Here is a 25336-nt window from a genome sequence, read left to right on the forward strand (position 1 = left end):
TACTATACAGATTCTTAAAATTGCTTCTAGAAAATCATCTTATGGCAATCAAAATTTTTTTTTTACTATAGTGGCTATCATTGTTTCAGTAAGGATGCTAATACAATTTTTTTAAATTGCAACCTTCTCAGAATTAGAGAAAAATGAGAGTAATACTGTCAATTTAACAAATATAAATTAATTTCATGCAGGTATATTATCAGTGAGTTTTGGGGATGTTTAAAATAGCTACAGAATGTAAGATTAATTTTTTTAGGCTTAGTAAAAGTTTGCTTTGAAATACAGAAATCTAAAGATTGTTATAGTGTTATGAAAGATAACATCTTTCACCAAATTTATATTGAATATCCAGATATGTAATCAGAGTTTGGCTGTATTGAAAACCACTTAAAAGTATGGAATAGGAGTTCTTTTCAGTCATCTAGAATTTTTATTCTTTAGAGGAAGGAGTAACAAGTGTCTCTGTTGCTTTGGTGTTGCCTCATGCCATGTGAATATTATAATTAGGGTATTTTTGATAAAAACAGCAAAACATTGCAGTATCTCTTTTTAAGCCTTTAAATCAGGAATTCTTAGGGCTAGGGAAAGAGCTGTGAAGTTGTTTTAAAATTATTTGTGGCATATTTGGGACAGATGGACTTGGTCGTACCTCATGGCTTTGCTCCCATTGAGAGTCACTTTTGTAGTAAACCACTTACATTGTGAGGTTTGTCACATTACTCCGATGTGATAAATGAAATGTTTTTTGAGATCTTACTTGTATTCCTTGGAAAAATACGATTTACATAACTGGCAAAATTAGTAAACTCACAAAGACCCTGTCCACATTATGATTAATATAGCACTCAAATTTAAACATAAGGGGAAACACATGGTATTTTTATAGATCATGGTAAATATTGTATATTTATGTGTTATACTGGCTTCATAAAGTGAAACAAAGTGACTTGTTTAAAGTCCCAGTTAGTAACCATCCTGGCCACAGTTTGCTACAGAGGCTGATTTTGATTATTTTAGCTTCTAGGTGATTGTTAAAATACTACAGAATTCTAGAAGGACACATCTTTTAAGTTATGATAACTCTTTCTGTACTTTTTTTCTTTTAACATGCCCTAATCCCTGTTGTACTATATTTTTAGTAGATGGTTTTTCAGTGTAGTAGTACGCTGTTTAAATTTCTATACTTTAAGGATTTGTCTGTATTTGTACTAAATACTGTTTTAAGTCCTCAATTTTTAGTATTCATATCATCACTGACTATATGGCTCTGTGCTAGTTCCTTCACTGAACTTCAGAATTAAAACTTTTATACTTCATTTTAGAGGTGATGATTTCTTCATGTTACCTAGACATTTAATTAGAACTGGGTGTCTGGGATTTTGCTCCAGACATTGAAATTTAAAGACTGAAAAAAATTTAGTTAGTGGTTAAAATTGTATGTGTTGAAGGTTGTGGGTTACTAGGCAGAATATTATGTCCTTCAACTCTGCAACTAGCCCCAGGGTTGTGGGCTCAGGCTCAGCTTCTTTGTCAGCCCACAGGGTGTTCTGGATAGGGAGATCTGAGAGCAGAGACTGAGAGTCTGTGGCTCCTAGTTATGCTCCTGCTTGCTGTTCTGTCATCCTTCTTGCCTAATCCTGCTCCCTTCTTAACAGTAGTTTGATTGATTGGAGAATATGTGTCTTGTAGTCTGGGTATTATCAGTGAACAGGTTTTATTATATCATTTAAAAGTAAACGTTTTTTACTGACTTAATAATTACACTTCAGTCTTCGTTAAGGGCGTAATTAAAAGTGCAAAAAATTCTGTTCCCATAAATGAAGACTATAGTATGCAAATTTGAATTACTGCAGAGTAGTTTGTGGGCTGATATTATATTCAAGTTACTTAACAATTCTGGCATTATTTGGTATTTAAGTTGCTTTTATGAATAAAGCTTATGGTGTAATAGTTTATGGTATATTTTTTAAAAGGACCTATATTTTTTTTATAAAGGACGCATATCTTTTTCAAATGGACCTAACTTGAGAATTGTCTTTTAAAAAATCATTTTAATCTTTTAAATGCAAATTTTAAAAATGTAATATATATAAACTTGACTTTTCATTTGTAGTCCTTCAGATTTTAGAATGTATCAATTTGTGTAGCCACTGTCACATTGAATATAGAACAGTTGCTTCACTCTAGAAGACTCCTTGGAGTCACATCCTCCTCATACCCCAGTCTCTGATATTGTCTTTGTCTTTGTTACTGACTCTAGGTTTGTATTTTCCACAATACCGTATGTGTAGAATCATAGTTTGTGACCTTTACAGACTAGCTTCTTTGATTCAGTATAATTGAGATTGGTTCAGTTTTATTATTGGTTTGTTCCTTTATGGCTGAGTGGTGTTCTGCCACATCCAGGGCCTCAGATACTTTTAAATAATGAAAAACTTTAAAACCCCCACAAAACTAATATAAACATGTAATCAAGAATTGGATGGTATGAATGTACTGCAGTTTGCTTATCTGTTTCCCTGTGTACTTGTTGAAAGGCACTGATTATATGGCTTTTTGTGATTTTTAAGTATAGCTGATGTGAACATTCATGTATAGCTCTTTTTGTGTGAATGTATTGTTGGGTCATATGACAAATGAATATTTAAATTCATAAATACTGTCAAACTTCTACTGTAAGACTACCAATTTTTGTTCCTACCAGCAATGTGGTAGTTCTAGAAGCTTGGAATTATCAGCACTTGATATTGTTAGCATAGTTTAGCCATTCTGATGGGTATGTAATAGTATCTCATTGTGGTTTAAGTTTTCTTTTCTCCAGTGTCTAATGTTGAACCATCTGTTCAGATGTAAAATTGCCTTCAGAATGTCCTCTGAGTGAAGTGTTTCTGTTCAAGTCTATTGCCGGCTTAAAAGTTGAACTGTTTGCTTTGTTTCCTGAATTTTAAGTTTTTTATTCTGGATGCAAGTTACTTGACTTTTCTCCCAGTTGATAGGTTTTCTTTCTTTCCTTCCCTTCCTTTTCCTTTGCTCCTGTTTCCTTTTTCCTTTCCCTTTCCCCTTTCCTTTTCTTTTCAACAGTGTCTATAGAACAAACATTTTTATTTTCTACTGCTTTTATTTTCTTATGCTTTTCAAGTTAGGTTGGCAGTTGGTTAGTGTTCTCACATGATACTTTATCACTATAATGTAAATTTTCCTTTGATTTAATATGGTTCTTTGGAAATAAGATATGACGAGGTATTGTCCTCCTAAAGCAAAGGTGAGTGTTAAGGGTTAATCAGTGGCTTAAAAAATCAGCACTTAGAATTACATAAATACTACTAAAACAGTACAGAAACATTCATGTTAAAGAACTTGTACAGAGAAGGAATAGAAATGGCTACTGTGGCTTTTTTTATACAAGTGGTTTCCTAATCCAGGATGTCATACGAGAATTGCCTAAATGGCCTTAAATGGCTTTTTATTTGCCCACAGAGGTTGTCTTTGCATTTTTTGTGGCCCCAAGTAGACTGTTTTTCAGATCAGTTTTATATTTACATCAAAACTGAAAATAATGTCCAGGGATTGCACACACATACACGTAACACACAATTAATGTCCTTGTACATTGGTTATGGTTGGTGAACCTACAGGGACACATCGTTATCACTCATTGTTCAGAGCTCACTTAACATTTGCTTTGAACTCATTTGTGGGTTTAGACAAATGTGTAGTGCCAGTTGTTCGATATTTCATTAATTTTAAGAATATTTTGAGTAATAGTGCCCTATCGGGTATTTCTTTTGCAAGTATTTTCTGTTAGCCTGTAGCTCATCTTCTTAGTTTGCCTAAAATTTATTTTAAAAGGCTCAAGTGATTCTAATTCTCACAGGATGATCCATCATTTGGTGCTACTTCTTTTTCAAGGCCATGCACAGCCATCAGTTCTTGGCTACGCATTTCATTCTAGTTTTCAGGCATTGTTACTGTTTTCCTATGTTTCCTCTTATCTCACCCTTCAAATTTCAACTCTTCATGTGGATAGCCTTAGTATGTTTTCTTTAATAATAATAATAATAATAAATAATACAAGTAGCATTTAATCTGTAGGCTCATTTGGTTCTAGTACCACTTCTATGGCAGGGTTCCATACCCTTTACCTTGCTGGTCCAAAAAATAACAGTGGTTTTATTAAAGAATGATACTAACAATAACCCCCTCACACACACACACACACACACACACACACACACTTGTTGTGTCACTTTCTTTTTGGTAATATTTTAAAAATAAGGCTGATTTTTTTAAATTAATGCATATTTTGGGTTATATGTTACCATAATATCTTTTACAAAGCACATTTTAATCTATAAAGGTTTAAATTTCATCTTATCTTTATATTCCTTACATTTGAAAAAGTACTCATTTTTCTTTTTTTTTTTTTTTTGGTTTTTCTCCGGTACCGGGAACTGAACTCACGACCTTGCGCTTGCCAGGCAGGCGCTTTTGCCGCTGAGCTAAATCCCCAGCCCCAAAGTACTCATTTTTCTATGGTAATGTTCAAGGAATTTTTTGCTCAGAGTGATCTAGATAACTAAGACATTGCATCAAGTGTATATAAGACTTAATTTGCTTTTACTCACATATTTGTGTATATGCACATTCAGAAATAAAATTCACTCTGAATAGTACTTATTTTGTAATTGTTAGTGAATTGTAAGGATAATCTTGAAGTATGGTGCAAATAATATGATCATTGATGGTGCGTGCTAGTTGGCTTCACTTTTATTTTGCTAAAAGGCATGTGTAAATTACAAATACTACCCCAAATACTTGATATATTCGATTTTAACGTGTGTAATCAGTGATGTTAGAAAATGAGTCTTACTAGTTTTTTATTTAATGGGTCAGTTTTTCATTCATTTTGGAAATGTGCCAGGTGCTTTTGGAATTCATTTCCTGATTAAAAACATGTTTCAGAATCAGAATGATTTTAATACAGTTTACGTTGAGCCTGATTTTATAACAAAATTATACACAGGTTCACGTAGGTCCTTAAGAATAATTAATTGACTAGTCTGATATTTGGAATAATAGTTTTATTTTGTATGTAGTACAGTTTGCTCTAGCCTTGTTATGATTTTAATTTAAGTGCTACACAAAATTTAATGGTTCACTGATAGTCTATGAAGGTTGGAGAAAAATTTTGTAAACAGGCACATTTTCAACTTACTGTCTTTTAGTACTTTGAGATTTACATCATACACTTCCTAGAGTTAATGAGTTGAAACTAGTTATGTATCTATTTGTATAAAAGGTTTTGTTTAACATAATACTGTTAACTAATTAGTATGAATGTTCATCACTTTGGATATAGTCAAATATCTGTGAAGTATTATCTTGAAGTTATAGAAAGCTTAGATTATTCTTTTGAATAAAAGACTACATAAATATATATTTCAACCTAGGAGCCTAGTGGTTTTTTATATTACACATTTACTACTACGTGTATTAGTTGTATTATTCCATCAATAAAATGTAATGACCTTCTTCCTCTAATATATAAGAAAAAATAAATTAGATGGGGCATTCTCAGTTTGAACTTTCTTATAATGAAGTATATTTTCTTGAAATCTTTGATGCTTCTAGCCATTGCTTATACTTTATCCACCTTGGAATTGCATTTCATTCACGTGAATGTATAAATCAGGTGTTTAGGTATGTATGTATGTATGTATCTCCATACACGTGTGAAACAGTTCATGTTTTTCAGAAAGTCTAATGAGTTCAGATTCTCCCTAACCTAGAAAGATTTAACTGTTAGTACAGGTTATCTGTTGTAAAGAATGGAGATAAAATGTCTCTTTAGACTGGAGTTATTGAGAGTTGAGTTTGGCTATGGTTGGATTTGAATAACTGGAGAGGTTGGCAATACTATATAGTACCTGTCCCATGGTATCTCAGGATTAGTTTCACCTCTGTGGATACCAGAATCCTTGGATGCTCTGTTCCCTATGCAAAATGGCACATTTGCATGTACCTTATATCTTCTGTATCCTTTGTGTAAATTACAAATACTACCCCAAATACTTGATATATTCGATTTTAACGTGTGTAATCAGTGATGTTAGAAAATGAGTCTTACTAGTTTTTTATTTAATGGGTCAGTTTTTCATTCATTTTGGAAAATGAAGTATATTTTCTTGAAATATACTTGAAATATACTTCATCTCTAAATTACTTGTAATACCTAAAACAGTGTAAATAGCTGTTACATTATTTGGGGACAGTAGTGACAAGGAACAAAGATCTGTACATGCTCAGTACAGACATACCTTGTTCACCAGATATTTTCAGTTCATAGTTAAATCTATGGATATAGAACTCACAGACACAGAGGTCCAACTAAAATGTTAGGAACTTGGGGAAAACTTAGGGGAACTTAAGAACTGCTTCATTCTAAAGTTAAAACTAAAGTCTGGATTCTGTTTTTAAGGCAGGTAATCTTTCCGTTGGGCTGATGGTAGGAAGTGTTCAGTAAGTAAGTAGCTTCTTCGTTAGAGAAGATAGTAGTCAGCTTGTGGATTGTGGAAAGAAGTTCTTGAAGGTTGAGTAGTCTTTTATTAGAACTGGATTAGTAGAGAACTTCAGACTCAAGTATTTTGTGTGCAAAAGCAGGCGTCCTGGAAGTCCTTGTCGAAGTGAATCATAGTACAGAATTGGGTGAAAGTAATGGTCTTCTATACAACAGGCACATTTTGGGTGTGGGAGGAACACATGGGAAAGAAATGCCACATGGAGGCATTTGCAGTTAGTATAGGGTAAAGAAGAAGGTTTTTTTTTTTTGTTTTTTGTTTTTTGTTTTTTTTTTTAAATACAGTGGTCAGCAAAAGACCTCTGTAGAGATGAAATTTGAGTAGAACAAAGTGAGGAAAGCTCTATGAATTGAGACAAGATACGGCATAGCACAAGTATAGTTCATGTTCCTTGAGTGGTTTTCAGGCGCTAGGCATTGTCCTATGTGCATTACTAGTCTTCAGTCCTATGAGAATCATGCTATTTCACATGTAAGGAAACTGTGGCCCAGAGATCAAATAATTTATCCAAAGTCACACAGCTGATCAGTGAGCTAGGATTGGAGCTTAGGCAGTGTGACTCAATAGCGGTACTCTTTAACTATTATTCGAGGACAGGAGAGGGAAGGTATAGTAGGAAGCTTAGTTGGAGCAGTAGCTTGGGGCCAGTTATAGGACCTTGAAGTTCAGTATCAGAATCTAGGATTTTATTCTGACCATAATGTTAAGTGATTGGAAGGTTGAGAACTGCCCAGATGGTTACTTCATGATTCTAAAAGTCGAGGGAAACTGGGACTATACATACACATGTGATAGCCGTCTGTGTGTATAGGTTACAGTTTAAAATATTTCTGCTGGCCTGTAACATACTTTGATTTAAAATTTAAGGATGCTATTTTACTGAACAGATATGTATGCATGTATGTGTTTGTGTATATATATGTATATGAGTATGCATAAGCAAACTAATGAACTGTTCTGTTAATAGGTGAGAGAAGATGTACTAAATTCATTGAATAACAACTTTCTTCAAACACTAAATCAAGCTTGGAATGATCATCAGACAGCTATGGTGATGATTAGAGACATACTAATGTATATGGTAAGTACTTTCATTTTTTTGTCGTTTCATTTCTTTAAGAAGTTAAACATTTAAAAACAGGCTTTCTGTCAAATTTAGTTGTATGGCACATCTCTGTGAAATTGCTGTTTTTTTATTTGTGTCTTAAGTAGTATTTCCTCTATTAAGGACCAGTCTTCACCTATAGAAGTAAAAATCTTAATTGTGTAAATAGTTACTGAATGATTAGGATGGAAAAATGAAAGAGAATAACTTAAAATTGTTTCTCTTAATATTTAGTCCTTGTTCTTTAAGAGACAAAATGTTTTTTAAAGGTCTTATTACCATCTCGTCTTAAGGGTGATTAAATAACTGCATGAGATGAGAAAGCCAAGCATTTTCTTACAAGTTTCCAATTTCTAAGTGTTCTATCTTCAGTAACAAATGTCTTCTTTATTAATATAAGTATTTTTCTAATGATTATATGCTTAATACCTGGCATGCATCTCTCCTGCTAGTAAATTTTTGCAGTGCATCATTGTACCCGGTCTTTTTCAAGGCTAGTGGCTTCTTCAAGATTTATATTCCATTTTTTTTACCTACTAGTGCTGTTTTCATTTTTATCACTCAGAAAGTTTGCAGTAAGCAAGACAATTTAGAAAACATTGGCTTGAGTTAAGTTCAGTAACTTTCAGGGAGATTACGTTCTTAATTATTAAACAATTTTCATATGATTAAAATGAATCTAAATTCCCTTAGTTTAACAGTTGCATCACTGAAGAATTAAGTCTAATGACTGTTTTTGGGATGAGACACAGGGGTTTTCTTCTGTGACTTTACTCTCTTCAGACTTTTATTTTAGTTTTGCCTTTTAGGTTCAGTGTAGTGTGAGATCTTGTCCTAATTTCTTTTACTTAGTAGACAAAAGCAAAGTTTGGAAAGAATTTCCAATGAGAACAAACAGCTGTAAGGTTTTTTGTTGGGAGTAAATTCAGTCAAGCCTTTCCCCCGTGGTTTTGCAAGGCCTTAGTGGTGGGGGGATGGTCAAGGAGAGGCTACTTAATTTTTCAGGAAGGTAATAAAGGATGTAAGAAATTACTTAGCTTTTCTCACTGTCATTTTCTTTGTCAGGTTATAGATTCACTTTGTGTTCTCGTTTTATGGCTAAAAATATGGTAAAATGTGAAATCATGTATCATAATGTGTAGCATATACTATAATGTGAAATAAGTTAACTTGATAGTATTCTCTTTAAAGTTTTGATTTGGTAATTTTTAAAAATCTATACCAAGTACCTAATGCTAAGGTAGAAAACCACATAGTCCATCTCTATTAATGAAGTATTTTTAAAAATTTTATATATATACCCATTTAAAAAAAATCTTGTTTGTTTCAGTTCTTTTATTTTTGCAGTGAAATCTTAAACCTTGAGTCCTGGCCTTGCTTCTCATGACCATGGTTGAGTAATTAGTTCATATTTCTTTATGGTAAAATGAAAATGATACTGTACCATTGGGTAGGATGATGATGAGGGTTACATGAACCATTCATGTAAAGCACATATAGGAATTGGCCCACAGAAACAAGTTTAGTAATAATTAACTGTTGTTACTATTTCTTGCCCCTTCTTCTGTTTATCAAACCCACCTGGTACATACACCCCAGACTGGGTCACCCAGGTGACTTGCCTTTCCTGAACCTTTGCTGGAGGAAACCTCACACAGGATCGGTCAGTGCCACTGTTCGACCATTGTCACAGACCTTTAGTCAGTGCTTCCACTCCCTGGCATTTTCTTTCATTTATTTCTTCTCAAGTAAGCTTGTTCCACAGTTATTTCTTTTCAGACCTCTATCTCTCACTGATTCCCTCAGTCTTGGTAAATGATCGTACTTTCTACCTCTCAAAGAAAACATCAAGTAGAAACTTCATTTTTCCGCACTAAATCTACAACTTTACCTGTATTTTCTCCCCTTTTGTGATTTTCTTTTTACTCTGTGTTTTAATGAAGGATAATGTATTTTCTTCTGGGAAAGACTAGTTCTCCACCTGTGCTGTTGATTGTGTCTCCTTTTGTATTGTCTGGAACCTTAAGTATTTTGGGATTCTGTCTTTTTTTTATTGGATTGTATTCATCAACTTTGGATGTTCAAGCCATTCATAGCCTAAGAATAAAATTCCATTAAATTTCTGACGGATCCCTGTTACCGCTCAGTGTTTCTTACCTGTCAGTCTCTCATAACAAAATGCTGATACTGCCATCTGTTGGGTACAGTTTTTCATTTGTTTTGAATGTGGTCCCATTAGCTATCTACCTTAACTATTCTGTTAATCCACGGTGATTAGGATCACCGTAGAATCTGTGCATCTCTGAAGAACAGCAGGTCTTCTTGATTTTTTTTTCCTTTCGTCTGCATTTGGCACAGTTGAGTATACTTTCTCCTGACCTGTTTTGGTCATTGGTGGCTGTGACAAAGCAATCTGCACTTCCTACCTTCTGCCTGTGCCTTCTCTGCCCCTGTTCCACTTTTTCACTCCTTAAGTAGAGGGATTCTTTAGACTTAGTCCTCCTAGACTTTGCTCTCGTGGTGCACTTACTTCTTCCATAGCTCTGTGTGTGTCTGCACATGATCCCCAAGTTACGTCTGTAGCCTCTGAGATTTTCATCTGTCGGGTGGACAGCTTCATTGTGTGCAAGGTACTTGGACTTGGCATATCCAAATAAGCTCATAATCACAGCATTCCAGGTGTTCATACTAGAAACCTAAGAATTACTTTTTATCAGTTCCTTTTTCCTCATCTATTGCTAGAATCTGGGAATTTTTTTTTTTCCTGCTTTCTTGTTTGTTAGCAAAGATCTTTCATTCTACCTTCATTTTTTTCTTGGTATTTTCAGTACAAATGGTCTTAAAATATTCACTGGGCTCTTATCTGTTCTGTTTTCCCTATGTCTTTTAGAGTTACTGTCTTAAAGCATAAATTGTTTTACTGCGCTGCTTTGAATCCTTACCTTTTATCTTAGAATCCTCACAGTATCTTTATTTTCAAAATTAAGAGCAAGTAAAGGAAACATTTTAAGTCTTAAATTTGTGAGCTGTCATGTACTCCTCCCTGTCTGTAGTTGCTGTCCTTACACCTACTACTGTTCTTTAGCAGCACTTAAACAATCATAGTAGTGTCCTACCCCTGGCACTACTGTTGCAATTTGGGGACATCACTAGGGAGAATAAGGATACTTGAACGTAAACATTGCAATAACATCGTGTGTCTCTGTTATAGCTACTAATAATGGAGGCAAGGGTAGCTGATGCAGCCTGGAAATGCTGGGCAAAGGCTGATTCACATTAGGCAGATTAGAGTGGGACTGCGAGGTTTTATGTAGCTACCCCGAACAGTATACAGTTTTATTTCTTTTTATTTTTGGTATGTTTGTGATATATAATGAATACATCTATCATGAGGAATTGGTACATGTACATATTTTATTTTAATCCTTTTTTTTCTTCCCTTTTTCCTCTCCTTCCTCTTGTGTCCCCCTAGATCCCGCTAGATCCCCTTCCTATATCCCCAAAGTCTACCTCCCCATTTCCTATCTTTTTTTTTATTTTGCTCTTTAAATCATGTGCACTTTGGGTTACCCATGTAGGAGAAATGCAATATTTAAGCTTGTGTGTCTGTTTATTGTACTTAGCGTTATGATCTCAGAGTGTATCCATTTTCCTACAAATGACTCAAATTTGTCCTTCTTTAAGGCTGAGTAGTACTCCATCATATATGTATACCACATCTTTAAAATGTACAGTTTTAAACTTAAGGATTATAAATTTCTAAAATTCTCCATTCATTGTTGATGGGCATGTAGGCTACTTTCAGGATTTAACTGTTACAACTTTTGCTACTTTAAACATGAGTATGCTTGTGTCTCTGTATTATGGTATCTTTAACTCTTCTGGGATGATACCTAGAAGAGGTATAGCTGGGTCAAATGGAATTTCTATTTCTAGGTTTTTAATGGTCTCCATACTGATTTCCAGAGTGGTTGTAGAGTGTACAGTTTTAAACTTCAGGATCGTTAATTTCTAGAATTCTCCATTTAATATTTTCAGACCACAGTTGACCAAGGTAATTAAAGTCACAGAAAGCAAAACCATGAATAGGGAAGATTATTAACTTTTTTATTAGACTGAACTGAGGACAGGGACAGTGTCTATATAACCACTATCTTTTGTATCTAGAATAGCTCCTTGTGCAAAGTGGGCTCTTCAGTATACCTTGAATAAGTTAAGGTGGGTATTGTATAGTATGTTCCTTCTTATATAATCAGTATATAATCTTTTCAAAATACTATGGTATTCTAGTTTCAGAAAGATAGCATGATAAGGTATCTTCATTCCACAAGTTTTTCCTCATTTTTATATCCAGTCTGTCATTAGCTTTTTTTTTTTTAATGTGTAGTGTTCTGGGCTTAGTTAAAATACCACTGTTCTGGGCTTGGTTGTGCATGCCTATAATCCTACCCACTCGAGAGCCTAAGGTAAGAGGATCTTTTTGAGACCAGCCTGGGCAACTTAGGGAGAGACTGTGTCTCAGAGTAGAAAACTGGAAAAGTCTAGAGATACAGCTCAGTGCAGAGGCCCTGGGTTGGATCACAAGTATTGCAAAGACAGAACAAAACAAAACAAAACCAGAAAACACCTAAAAGTACATTTTAAATTAAGGTAGTTTATATACATTAAAATGAACTAAAGTGTACAAAATGATCTTTGAGTAGTATGTACCTCTGTAACGAGTACTCTAGACCAAGATAAATACTTTTAAACCCCCCCTCCCCTTTTTTTCTGTTGAATTTTGCATTTTCTTCTAAGATTTTTAGCCACATCTGTGATTCAGTGTACTAGTTACACCTGCATGGAACCTGTGCAAGTTTCTTCTGTGGTTTCTGCTTCTGTTGGAATTTTAAGTCGTATGCTCGGAGAGGCAGGAGAGAAGTTTCATTGTCTACCCACTTACCACCTACTCAGTTAGCTTACTTCTTACTCTTCACAAGGAGGTGTCTGTGTCTAAAATGTCACGCATGTATGTGCCTTAGTGCGTAGATGCCAGAGGATGCACGGACTGGAAAGTGAAGATGGTATCACTGATTACATGGAAACGGGCATTGGTCGGAGTTTGTTCCGTACAGCTTTGTTGTTGACAGATTCATTGTTTTAAAAAGAAAAGTGTACATGGAGGTTGTGGCCTCTAATTGCTACAACTCTGCCCCTTTCTAGTGTTTGAGACTTGTATTACCTGTTTGGGCTAGGTTTTAATTATTCAAAAAACTGATGATCAGGAAAAGATTGGATTTTCTTTGTAGAGAAAATTTGTTATGTAATAACTTTAGTTATTGATATAAATCCATAAGTGTTCATTAATATTTGGTTCATTTTTTTCCTGAAAATATGAAAATGAATATAATATCATGAGAGAATTAAATTCATGGGTAGTATTCTATAGGCTACTTTATAATAACAAAGAAATGGGAAATAATTTCCTGTCTTTGTATATCAGGTTAATAGAAGGTTAATAAAGGTGTTGTCTGTTTAGAACTTTAAGGTAAATTTCAAAGATACGTATTTCTGTATCTACTTGAATTTGTTAGTATTTCCAGTGTTTTCATAGACAGCAAAACTGGACTTGTATTACAGTTTATTCCTAAAGAAAATTAGAGGGAATAAATTCATATGCATGGATAGACAGTAACCCAGAAGAATAGAGTTACTGACTTTGAGCTATTTGGAAAGTCAGGGATGGAAGGAAATGAAGAGGAGACAAACTGAGGAATTCTCTTGAAGCTTAGCCTTTAAAAAGGAGAGACTGTTCAGGCTGACAGAAATGTGAGCTGTTGGGAGTTTGTAGATTGTGGTAAACTGAATAATGCCCCCTCCCGCAAGGTGTCTTATGAGTAATCTCTGCAACCTGGGAATGTAAGCTTGTGTGGCAAAAGAAGCTTTCGGATGTGTTTAAGGATCTTTAGATGAGATTGTCCTCAACCGTTCTCCTAGGCCTGATGTTACCACATTGAGCCTCAGAAGAGAGATGCAGGAGGAATTAAGAGAAAAGGCATTGTGACAGAAGCAGAAGTTGGGATGGTGCCCTGTGAAGACGAAGAAGGGCCCTCTCGCCAAGGAAACAGATGTCCACCAGAAACTGGAGAGGGAAAGGATGTAGCTTCGTCCCTCAGACCCTCCAGCAAGAACCAACTCTTGACTTTTTAGCACAATGAAAAGGATGTTAGTTTTCTGAACTCCAGAATTGTAAGGGTAAACAAACCACTAAAGTGTTTTTTTTAACAGAAGTAGTAAAAAAGTAATAAAAAAAACTTTGAAATACCTGCTCTGCACACAGTCAAATAGGTATAAATGGACTTTCTGTGCTGGTGAGTGTGTGCAATTTACATGCATTGGCACAGATTTTTGTATGGTGTACCTTGTCATCAGAATCTGCTTTTTTTTTAAAAAGGTATTAGCCTCAGTGAGGAATTTCCTGTTCAAAATAAGGGAACCTTCTGGTAGAATTTTCCATATTGAAGATGGGCAGGAGATTCTACGATAGTAGCAGTAGTTGGAAAAATTGATCATGGCTTCATGGTGTTTAAGCAAATAGTGATCATACCGTCTCAAGAAATAGAAATATTAGGTACTAGGGGTTAGTAGATCTAGAAATCCAATGAAAGTGAGGAACACCCTTGTTGAAATATACCAAAGTAGAAGCAGGAGGGAAGGGATGATGAACAGTGCTGAAGTTACTTGGAGTTTTCTAATGAAAGGTTCCAAGGCTTGCTTATGTCAGGATATGGCTGAAAGGAATTGTAATAAAATTAGAGATGAAAATTTAGGCATCTGAAAAGTGTGTGAGATCACTTACTAGTTTGAAGGTGGTTGTTACCCAAAGGTACTGTATAATAGCAAGGAGCAGAACTGAAAAGAAAAGCATTGTAAGTTGTTTGCTGAAGCTAGCAAGGATGATTTGTGCTCTCTTCAAGGTCAGAAGAGAGGATAGCGTAGAGATGATAGAATTTGTGATTCTGTATTTTCTCCTGCAGGTGTGGGTGCTTTTAATTCCAAAAATCATTCCCTTATAATCTACATTGTACATTTAGAGAAGCTTGCAAATAGCCATATTCTGAAGAAGCACAGATGGATTAAAAAGTCTTCCTTGGCAACTTCTCTGCTTTCAAAATGACATCTTAAAAGGACACACAATCCATTGCCTGTTGGGTGCTTCATGCCTGTTCACCGTTGTTACCAAATCCAGTTTTGTAAGACGGTTCACTCCCCGCTCCGTGCTGCGCGGTACCGGGAATCAAACTCACAACTTTGCGCTTGCCAGGCAGGCATTGTGCCGCTGAGCTAAATCCCCAGCCCCAAGAAGATTCACTTTAAGACAGGCTTTCCCCATTTCTGCTCAGGCTTTTGTATCTGTGACTGACAGTAGATAGCCAAGACCATGGTCTCTTTTTATAGATAGGTCAAAGCTAAGTACTAAGCCTTTAAAGTAAAGCCAGGGCATTATTAGGAATATGTAGCGGTTAGAAATGTATTTGACAGCTCGGTATGGTGGCACATGTCTGTAATCTCAGCACTCAGGAGGTAGAGGCAGGAGGGTCACCTTGAGTTTAAGACCAGCCTAAGCTCCATAGTAAGTTGAAGGCCAGCCTGTGCTCCATAGCGAGACGCTGTCTCAACACTCATCTCCGAAAAAAGAGACTGTACTTGGTACTTGATAATTAGGGTTTCTTCCTTACCTTCCATCTCAGCTGTGTTTTGTTTGGAAGTTTTTGTTTTGTTTTATTGTTTTTTATTATGCATAATTATTTTACACTTTTTGTTCTTTCCAATTAGTTAATATTTTTCAGTTTCTGTTTTAAATAATAGAATCATAAACACCTTGATCACTGTCCAGTAAACTTTTGTGCATATGTGTGTGTGTGTGCTGTAATTACTTAGCAGTCCATGACTTAGGTTAGGGTGACAAGTATTTAGACAGTATTTAAATTGGTGTAGTCAGAAATAGGGCATATATTTCATGATGGAGTAAATGGAATGAAACTTCAATATGCAAAGTGAATTGTTTGCTGATAGTATATATGGGAAACTTGAAGTACTGAAAAAAATACTTAAATGATGAATTGAGACTCTGCTTTAGTTCCACCTTTGACATTAATTTGCTTAAGTCATCTAACCTTTCTGGTTAAGCCTTGTTACCCTGTAAAATAAATTTATTGAGTAAGGACTCTGGTTCTTAGCATTTTGGGAGTCACAGATTCCTTGGTGAATGGTCAGAATTCCTGAACCCTGTCCTAGAAGTAGATGAGTGTCTGTGTACCACAAAGTATATACTTGGCAGTTTCAAGGGTAGTTTATGAATGCCTGAACCCAGCTGTTGGATCTGGTTAAGGATAGATCATTTTAAATTAAGAACTTTTTCAGCTCTACAGTTTTAAACTATTCTGACACTGAAAGTAAATACCTAGGGTAAGGAAGAAAGAGGTGTGAGTAGATTAGTTAAGGTGATCACAATTTCTATAAGAACTCTTTTTGGGAGAAGGGCCCTGGTTGACTACAAGTTTATTCAGTACTACTACTTAAAATAGCAAATAATGCTTTCAGATCCTTAGTGTGTGCCAAGCAACATTTTAAGTACTTTTAAAGTATATTAATGAATTCAGTCTTCTAATACCTGTTTAAACAGTAGTTTAGCAATGGAATTAAAATTTTACTGGGTGTATTTGAAAAGTAACAATACTTTCCTGAGTAGCAACAGGTATCTTTTATTACATAACTGTGTCTCTGTGCTAAATATTTTAAAATACCTGATGTTCAAGTTGAGTGTTGTAATACCATTTTATGAATGAAGAAATTTAGGTTAGAAAGATGAATAATTTGAGATTTGAGAGATTAACCTGCTAACATCATACTGTTCTGTCCTGTATAGCCAGAGTAGAGAATTGGATGAGTCTTTTCTTCATTCCAAGCTTGTGGTCCTCACCTCTTTGCTGTAGTGTACAACCTTCTTGCAGAAAGATGTGTTAGTTGGCTCTGTTTAATAGAATTTGATAAACCCAAAGTTGAGCTAACATTTACCTTTTTGTTATGAAGATAAAGTGATGTAGCAAGTATTTACTGAATATATTGTATATGAAACTGTTCTGGTTTTTTTTTTTTTTTTTAGGAAATTAACAGTGGTTGTTGTATTACATATTGATATCTTCAAATTGGTTACCCAGATAAACAAACCATGTAAGATTGATCAAACAATTAAACATTAACTGTTCCTTTCAGTAAAGCAATAGGAATCGGTAGTACTGTTGTAGCTATCCTGTGTATACATATGTACACATTTTTTCCCTTCTTTCTTTCTTTTCTCTTTTCCTTCATCCCGGTTGTTCTTTCCTTATGAGCAGTTTCCTTCAATTTCTTTCCCTTTCACAATATCTGTGAGTGAATAAAATCTGAAACTGGTCTTCAGTGGCTGTGTTCCATATTCAGAGTTTTCATTGGGTAATTTTGTAATATGGAAGTGCTTCCAGGCAGATAGTCCTGGTTGTCCATACATACCTTGAGAACAGTGGCTCTTAGGACTAGTTGTAAACTGTGAAAGCATAATGCAAATCTTCATAGCATCTTTTTTGAATTTGAATCTAATACTAAAATAACACTGAAGAGGTTAAGACTTGTCATCAGAAGTTACTTAAAAACCGTCGTTATTAAAATACTTACAGACTTACCCAGAAATCGTACCATGGCATTTATGCTGACCACTTGATAATTCACTAGCCCTGTGCCAGTTTTGAAATTAATATTTTTGGAAAAGTTTTTTGATAAATAACATATAAGAGTACCTACCTTTTGCCCACTTTCTAAAAATATGTTACTAATAAAATTTTTAAAATAGAATAAAAATGTGTTACCAGTCTTTTTCTTAGTATTTTGAGTTCCTCATTTGCGATAAACGTTCTTTGTCAGATGTATGAATTAAAAGATGTTATCTTTCATTATGGACTTGCTTTTTCTTAATGCTTTTTCTCTTTCTGATGAAGAGAAGTTCTTAATTTCACTTCTTTGACGTAGGATTGTAGGATGAAGTGTTGTTACAAGTATTGATTTGCTCAGCTTTACTAACTCTGTTGTTCACATCTTCCATATCTTACAAAGTTTTTGGTCTGTTTGTCTTGTCAACTGTTGAGTAATGTTACCAATCATTAAATTGGGTTGTGCATTTGTCTGTTTCTCCTTTTAATTTATATATTTTGAAGTTTTGTTACAGAGTGAATACAAAATGTAGTATTGTTTTATCGTCCTGTTGGATTGACTTTCATTTTTATGTAACACTCCTATTTGCGGTAATAAATGTTGCTTGCCTGCAAGTCCATGTTGTCTGGTGTTACCATATGGGCTTTCTTTTGTCAGTGTTTTTGCTTAGCATATTTCCTTTATCCTTTCCACCTTCATGTATCCTTTTAGTTACTTATAAAGTATGTCATGTGTACCAGAGTAACATGGTTTTTTGAACCTTATTTGACAATCTTTTTTTTTTAAGTGGCAGCATTTGATTCATTTACATTAAATGTATTGTTGATACATTTGGATTTAAAGTTACCGCTCTACTTTTTTTCTATTTGTCTCATATGTTCTTTATTGGGTTTTCAGCCTTTTTTGCCCTTAGATTAATATGTGTTTCCTCAGCCCATCCCCCTCCTAATTAGCTTGTAATTTGTATATTCCTTTATTGTTGTTATAGTACTTACTTTAGAGGTTATAGTGAATATCCTTGTACATCATTAGTTTTTTTGCCTCTTTAAAAAAGTTTCTGGATAGTGTAAGGATCTTAGAATACTTCGACTTCCAGAGGATTTTCTTCTTTTAAGTTTCCAGACATTTGACCTGGGTTGTTTTTTAGTTTTTGTTTTGTTTGCAGGGGAAGTAGCAAGGCTGGTAATTTTGGATCGCATGCCTCTATGTAGTGAAGAAAACTGCGGAGGCACTGGACAGTATCTTTCTCCCAACAGATTTGCATTGTGTTTTAGCAGGCAGGCAGGCCGGATGTCACCATGATCTAGTTAGGCTGGTTTTAGGCTATGGTAGTGTTGATCTGTCTCTGGTTTGCCTGTGTTTCCAGGAGTTAAGCCTTTGGAGACTTCAGGTGAGAGCCCCAGGTGTTTACCAGGTTGCTTTCCATAAAGTGTATCTTGAATTGTAACTTCTCTCTCAGGTGTGCAAGTCTGCCAGCAGTTCATGTCATGCTTGTTAACCTCCCAGTATTGCTGTTTAGTTTTTTGGTTTTTTTTGTTTTTGTTTTTTTAAAATGTGTCAGTAAATATCTCTTGCAAAACGTTTTTTGAAGAATTTCTGTTTTTCTTCTGTTTATTACCTCTTCAGAGTCATTGCCTCTGAGTCCTTACTGCTTGGTAGTCAGCCCTACCAGCTCCACCTGTGACTTTCTGCTTTGTCTCTTTCTTTCCATTCCTCCAAATATAGCACATGACCCAGGAAAAATGAGTGAAGGCAAGTGTGGTGCTCTCTCAGTGTGTTTGCCTTTTCTCCAAAATCTTGGCTCCACATTTTCAGATTCCTTTGTTCTTTGATGCTTTTAACAGCATGGCATTTGCATTTGTTCTTAAAATTATGGTAAAGTACACATAAAATTTACCACCTTAATCATTTTTAAAGGTACAGTTTAATGCTGTTAAACACATTATTTTGTGAAACTATCACCACCATCCAATCCAGAACTCATCTTGCAAAACTGAAATTCTGTACTTACTAAGTAACTCCCCATTTTCCTTTCCCTCAGTTTGCTGCCAGGCACCATTGTACTTACTATATATAAATTTGACCATGGTGGAGTCATGTGATACTTACTATTTTACGATTTATTTCCTTACGGTATTGCTCATCCATGTTATGGTATGACAGAGTTTCCTTCCTTGCTAAAGCTAATATTCCATTGTTTGTATATGCTGCATATTCCTTACCCATTTGCCTGTCAGTGGTGCCCTGTATTGTTTCCATATTTTAGCTGCTGTGAACATAGCTGCACAAAAGACCTGTCCAGAAACCTGCTTTCAGTTCTTACTGGGCATATATGTGAAAGTGGAGCTGGATCATACGGTAATTCTATTTTTTTCTGTTTTTAATTTTTTGAGGAAGTATGATACTCCTTTCCCCAGCAGCTATACTGTCTTACATTCTAACAGTGCACAAGGGCTCCACTTTCTCTATAGCATAGTTGTCATTTGATTTTTTTTTTTTTTTTACTAGTTACTGTTTCAGGGAGTAAAAAGTCTAGCTTTTTATTTTTATCAAGGTTTCATGTTGCTCTTGCCAGGGTAGTTGAATATAAATAATATGTGGAATAACATTTAACGGTAGATGTTATTTACAGATGAGGAAACTGAGAGACATGTATGAAACTCATACCTATTATGTAACAGAGATAGGCTTGAAATGGAAGCGGTAATGGAGTGTAGTTTGGAATTGGTGCTGTTAACCATTGAATTATATCACTTCTCTAGTACAGACATATCTTATTTTCTAAAACATAGTCTTCCAGTCATTGCTACAAGGCCTTGAGAGTAGTTCTTCCTGTGTCCTAATATGGACTATTTTCTAGAGTTATTTTTTTCTTCCACTCTTAGATTATTAAATTTTGGGTTGGGGAAACAGTGCTTCTATTTTATGATTTGTTGCAACTTACACAGCTTTAGAGAAATTTGTCTTGGGTTTTGATTTGTCTCATATCTTAGTTGGCAGCTTTTAAAATAAGTGAAAATTATTTTTAAATATAATTTTTTGTACAACTGGTATGTTTTCATTAAAAACCTTCATAGGCCAGAGAGATGATAAACTCATTTTATAATGGTGGAAACTGTTACTCTGAGCTTAAGTTATGTCTAAATCTTCACAGAACGTTTCTGTGCTTTTCTACTACTTTTATCAGTTATAATGCAAAATAACAAAAAATGTTAATCTGTCTGTACAATTTACTATTTCATATCTAACTGGAACCCTTTTAAAAATGTACTCAGGCAGTAGCATTGTAGAAAATGTTGAGATAATTTTACTAACTTCAATCTGATTAGACTTCTTTTTCCTATTAAAATTGTAAAATAAAAATTGGTATTTTTCTGGATTTTTCTTGTCTTTTCTATTTTTATTGTGTAAACCTTCTTTAAGCCGTGTTTATTTCATGACTTGGAAATAAACCTATTTGAAAATTTTACCTTATTACTTGTTGATAGAAAAGATTGCCTGGTGATTAAGCTTATTAGTAAGGCAGGTTCAAACTTGTTCTGGCAGTCCTAGCAGCTTGGTCATTGAGCTCCTTTTGTTGTTGTTGTTTTTTAAATTTTAAAAAACTGTTGAGTTAAACTTTGCAGGTTTATCTCTAGTTTACTAGCAGGATAAATATTTAAAACGTGTAATGGTTATTAAATCTGTTTCTTTTTTCCTATGGGCTGTTAAGAAAATAGATAAAAACACAGTTACCAGTAATGCGTACTATGTGGACAAGAAAATGAAAGTTGAAATACTATTTTAAGAATTTGAATAATCTGCCTGAAACTTAGCTTGATAAATTGAGCCATTTGCCACATTTTAGTAGCCACAAATGGGACTATCCAGGGAAGTGTAGATGAATGAGTACTAATACATAACCTCCCCTGGCTCATTAATTTATTGAAAAAGTATTAGATTTTTGAAGCAGACGTTCTTAATAGAGAGTTTCCTTAAACTGTGTAATTGAGCCAAAGGACTGTGGAATATTTATATTTGTAGTACAGTTTTCAGAGTTCTGTATGAATTCAACATCAGTCACCAGGTTAGTTTTAGAATTTTCTTCTCTAGTCTTATAAGCAAACACTGTTCAAATGAAACACTAGGTATACATGATACTGAAAGAATTTACAAGTTACCTGTTTTCTTGAGTATAGCACTTAGTGCTTTGCATATCCAGAACCCGTTTGTCCTAGTTGGGTTTTCCGTAAGGTAAATGATTTGAAAATACTTAACCTTTTCTTGCCAGGTAAGTTACTTAAATAATGAGTTACTTTTCTGAACTTCATTTTCAAATTTGCTTCACTTTTAATTATTCCATTTTGATTTGTTAATAACATTTCTGGTTATTAAAGCTGTTTATTAGCTCCCTTACAAAGGTACTTCTTGACTTTGCAGAAGTTCTGTTTCTGTGAGAACCATATTTTTGTGTAGTGTACTTTGACCCTCCAAGCGTGCCTTCTTCTGCTGAGTTTGATCTCTTACAGATAGTTAACTATGTAGGTATCTACTTTTGATCCAGCACTAAAAGAACAAAGACAAATATTTACTAAGATGGTGAAAATATTAGTATCCTTAGCTTTGTAGGACCAAGCGCCTTGTTTGCTGATGTTTTCTCATCTGCTGGGAAAATAGAGGCCTACATTTTATAGGACTGTACTTACAGACATCAGGGGAAGGAGTTTTTCATGGAGGTCTCCTGGGCGAGCTTCCCTTTTCTTATAACAGTGACAGACACACTCCCTTTTTTTTCCTCGCCAACTGAGACCTGCCTAATCTTAATTGACTTTAAGTTGCTTTATCCAGCTATGTATGAATGAAGTTAGGTACAGAAGCACCTGACCTCTACCCAGCTCTGTGAAAAGGGGGACTTTTTTTGGGGGGTGGTATTGGGAATTGAACTCATGACCTCATGCTTGCAAGGCAAGCGCTGTGCCACTGAGCTATATCCCCAGCCCTAAAAGGGGGACTTGAGATGTTCTTGGTTCCTCCTTTTACCGGAGTCTACTTAGCTTGTGAAGGGTTTTTTCCCTACAGGCTTGCTTGGTCAAGAAATAGCAACTTTGAGAGAAAGCTATAAGCAGAAATTTAAGGTATAGTTTGTCTCTGTGAAGATGAAACTGAGTCTGTGGCTCACATAGTAGGCTTTCAGATATGGTTTTCAGAACATATTACTTAAAATGTATGTTGGCTTTAAAATGTGAATAGAAGCAGCCACCAACTCCGTATCTCCACGGAGCTGTCTGCATTAAGTAAGTGACTAATGTCGGACTCCTACAAAACCATAGGATTTCAGTCTAAGCCTGAGGGATTCCCCCTCCTTTTTTTGTGCTACTGGGGTTTGTACCCAATAAACACCAAACTATATCTTTATGCCTTTAAAGTTTATTTTGAGATAGGTTCTCACAAAGTTGCAGAGGCTACCCTTGAACTTGGTGGCATAGCCTCAGCCTCCTGAGCATCTGGGAATACAGATGTGGGCCACCATGACTAACCCAAAATATTTGTTAGTTTTTAGAGTATTATCTCTCTTTGAGGTGACTTTCTTAATTTTATCCATACTTTAAAATTCTTTTTTTGGCTAGAGATTAACAAAAATCATGACTTTAAAAAATAGTTGACATAGAAATATACAAAACCAAAAATGTAACAGTGATTTAAATAATTAACATTGTATTAAAGTAAATCACTTTTTTTAAACAAGAGATTATTAGAATCTGTTATGAAAGTGTTCTCTTGTATTTAGAGGCTGAATTTCTTTTTATATGCTGCTCAGAAACATATGTTTTAGTACGGGTCACCAGTGTTTTTGCAGACAACAGTTTATTCTGAATACCACTTAGGATTCAGAAGACCCATTCTGGGAAGACAGAGAATAAATACAGAAGAAAGAAGGAGAAATAGTAAATACAGAAAGGAGAAGCTGACCCTATATACATTAATTTTGGGTCAGAGGATTAATCTTAATAAATCATTAAAATTTCAGAGATTATCTTTACCAGTTTTACCATTCTTTCACTGAGGGCCAGATTAGATAAATCACTTGTCAGACAGTAGGTAACAGCACAGCCAGAGATGATAGAAAAAATGCTTGTATTTTATCATTGTAATTTTCATATTCAGAATTTTACTGTAACTGATAATAGTCACTTTAGAAAATAACTTAGCGGTTTCCATATGACCCAGTAATGCCACTCATAGGCTCTACCAAGAAAAACAGAAGCATACATCTGTAAAACCATTGTACACACCTGTTTACAGCCACATTAGTCATAATATAGAAAAAAAAACAAAAACAAATACCTTCAGCTCTGCTCTAGAAAGAAGACCCTATACATATTGCAGCATAAATAAACCTTATATACTACGCTTAGTGAAAGAAATTGGATACAAAAGATTATATATTACATGATAATTACCTGAAATGTTGGGAGAAGGAAATTTATACATAGATAGAGGTACTAGAGGAGGGTATTGACTGCAGACAAGCCCACGGGATTATTTAGAGTGATGTAAATACTCTAGAACTCAATTATAGCAGTGTTTGCACAATTACAGAAATTTGAACAGAAATATTGTTCAAGTGTAAGTTACCAAACTGCTCTTAAAATGAGTGAACTTTATGGCAAGTACATTGTACTGCTGCAAAGCAATATAAAAAAATTAAAATGTGGTAACACTGATTCATACTAAAGATTACATTGTATATATTTTTTGTTCTGTCGTTGGTGTAGGGTAATACCTTTTATAGAAGAAAAAGAAAGGGACAGACAATGAGGCAGAAAGACAGGCAAACAGACATGGGCCTAACAGTTATTTGGCAGTTCTCTTACCCTAAATTGAGAACATTTGGTTTCTTTGAAAAGGAACTGTTATTTTGACATCAGCTAAACTTGCTAATTTTGTAAATATATATGTGTTTTTGCATACATATATTTTCTTCTTTATTGCTTCCCTTTATAATTTGTTCAGTATCCTGTATGATTTCCCTGTAGTTGAAAGTTGAAGAACTTGCCACTATTACCAGCATTTTTTTTTGGAGCTATAAAGCATCCTGACTAATAAAAGTTCTGTTTTATTTAATTAATAAAAGGCTAATAATTTATTTATTTAATAAAAGGCTGTTAGGCTACTTTGTACTATATACATCTCTCTTCTGCTATTATCAATTGATCTTGTGCTTCCTGAAAGTTGTTTGTTTTTATTTTCAAAGGTGTTTATGTTCATTATTGTTCTTATTGTACAGTTTAATATTGTCTAAACTGATAGAGTGATGTGAAAAGGAGAATTTTTTTCCTTACCAAAAGAGATTAAATGCTTTTGAGACATTTTGGTCAAGGTAAATGGCTAATATATTGATTTGGATTAGGTGTGGGCAATTTAAAACATAGGAGTGGAAACAAAATCTAGAAGAATTTTATATTCAAATTGCACCACAAATTTCTTCAATTAATGATGTACCATAGTAAAACTGAAACACTAATGTCGGACAGTTGATTATGTATGAGTGTATGTAAGAGAGGTGATGTTGATCTCCTATCACAGGACAAAGAAGATTCCATTAACTGGAGTATTGGGACAGTAGCTAAGTGGTAGAGTATATGCTTATTAGCATATTTGAGGCTCTGGGTTTGATCCCCAGCATCATCCTTTTAAAAAAAGGAGGAGGTTGACATCTGAGTGAATATTTGTATGTTGTAAAGTGTTTAAGATACAAGTGTGTATGTGTGTTGAATAGTTGCTTTATCATCTGGTTAACTAACCAGGTACTGGTTTTGAGGATGTTAGTAGGTAAAACAGATTCTCCTGGAGAATACTTTTCTATACCATGGATATTTATATTTTGTACTGTGAAAAGTCAAATTTATGAATTAGTTCACTTAAGTAATGGAGCAGTTATTTTCAT

At 34.6% G+C, this 25336-nt stretch overlaps 1 protein-coding gene across 1 annotated transcript in view; it reads left to right on the top strand.

Annotated features, from left to right (window-relative positions):
- Cul3 (cullin 3) overlaps positions 1-25336 on the top strand; it is a gene marked incomplete in the record, with an annotated part of 83423 nt that overhangs the window by 26737 nt on the left and 31350 nt on the right. Inside the window, 1 exon segment of the mRNA XM_013519956.1 lies at positions 7546-7659. Within this exon segment, the coding sequence (XP_013375410.1) occupies positions 7546-7659 (114 nt within the window).

The sequence above is a fragment of the Chinchilla lanigera genome, unplaced genomic scaffold (genome assembly GCF_000276665.1).
Source record: "Chinchilla lanigera isolate Chin_1 unplaced genomic scaffold, ChiLan1.0 scaffold00052, whole genome shotgun sequence".
Classification (NCBI taxonomy): Eukaryota; Metazoa; Chordata; class Mammalia; order Rodentia; family Chinchillidae; genus Chinchilla; species Chinchilla lanigera.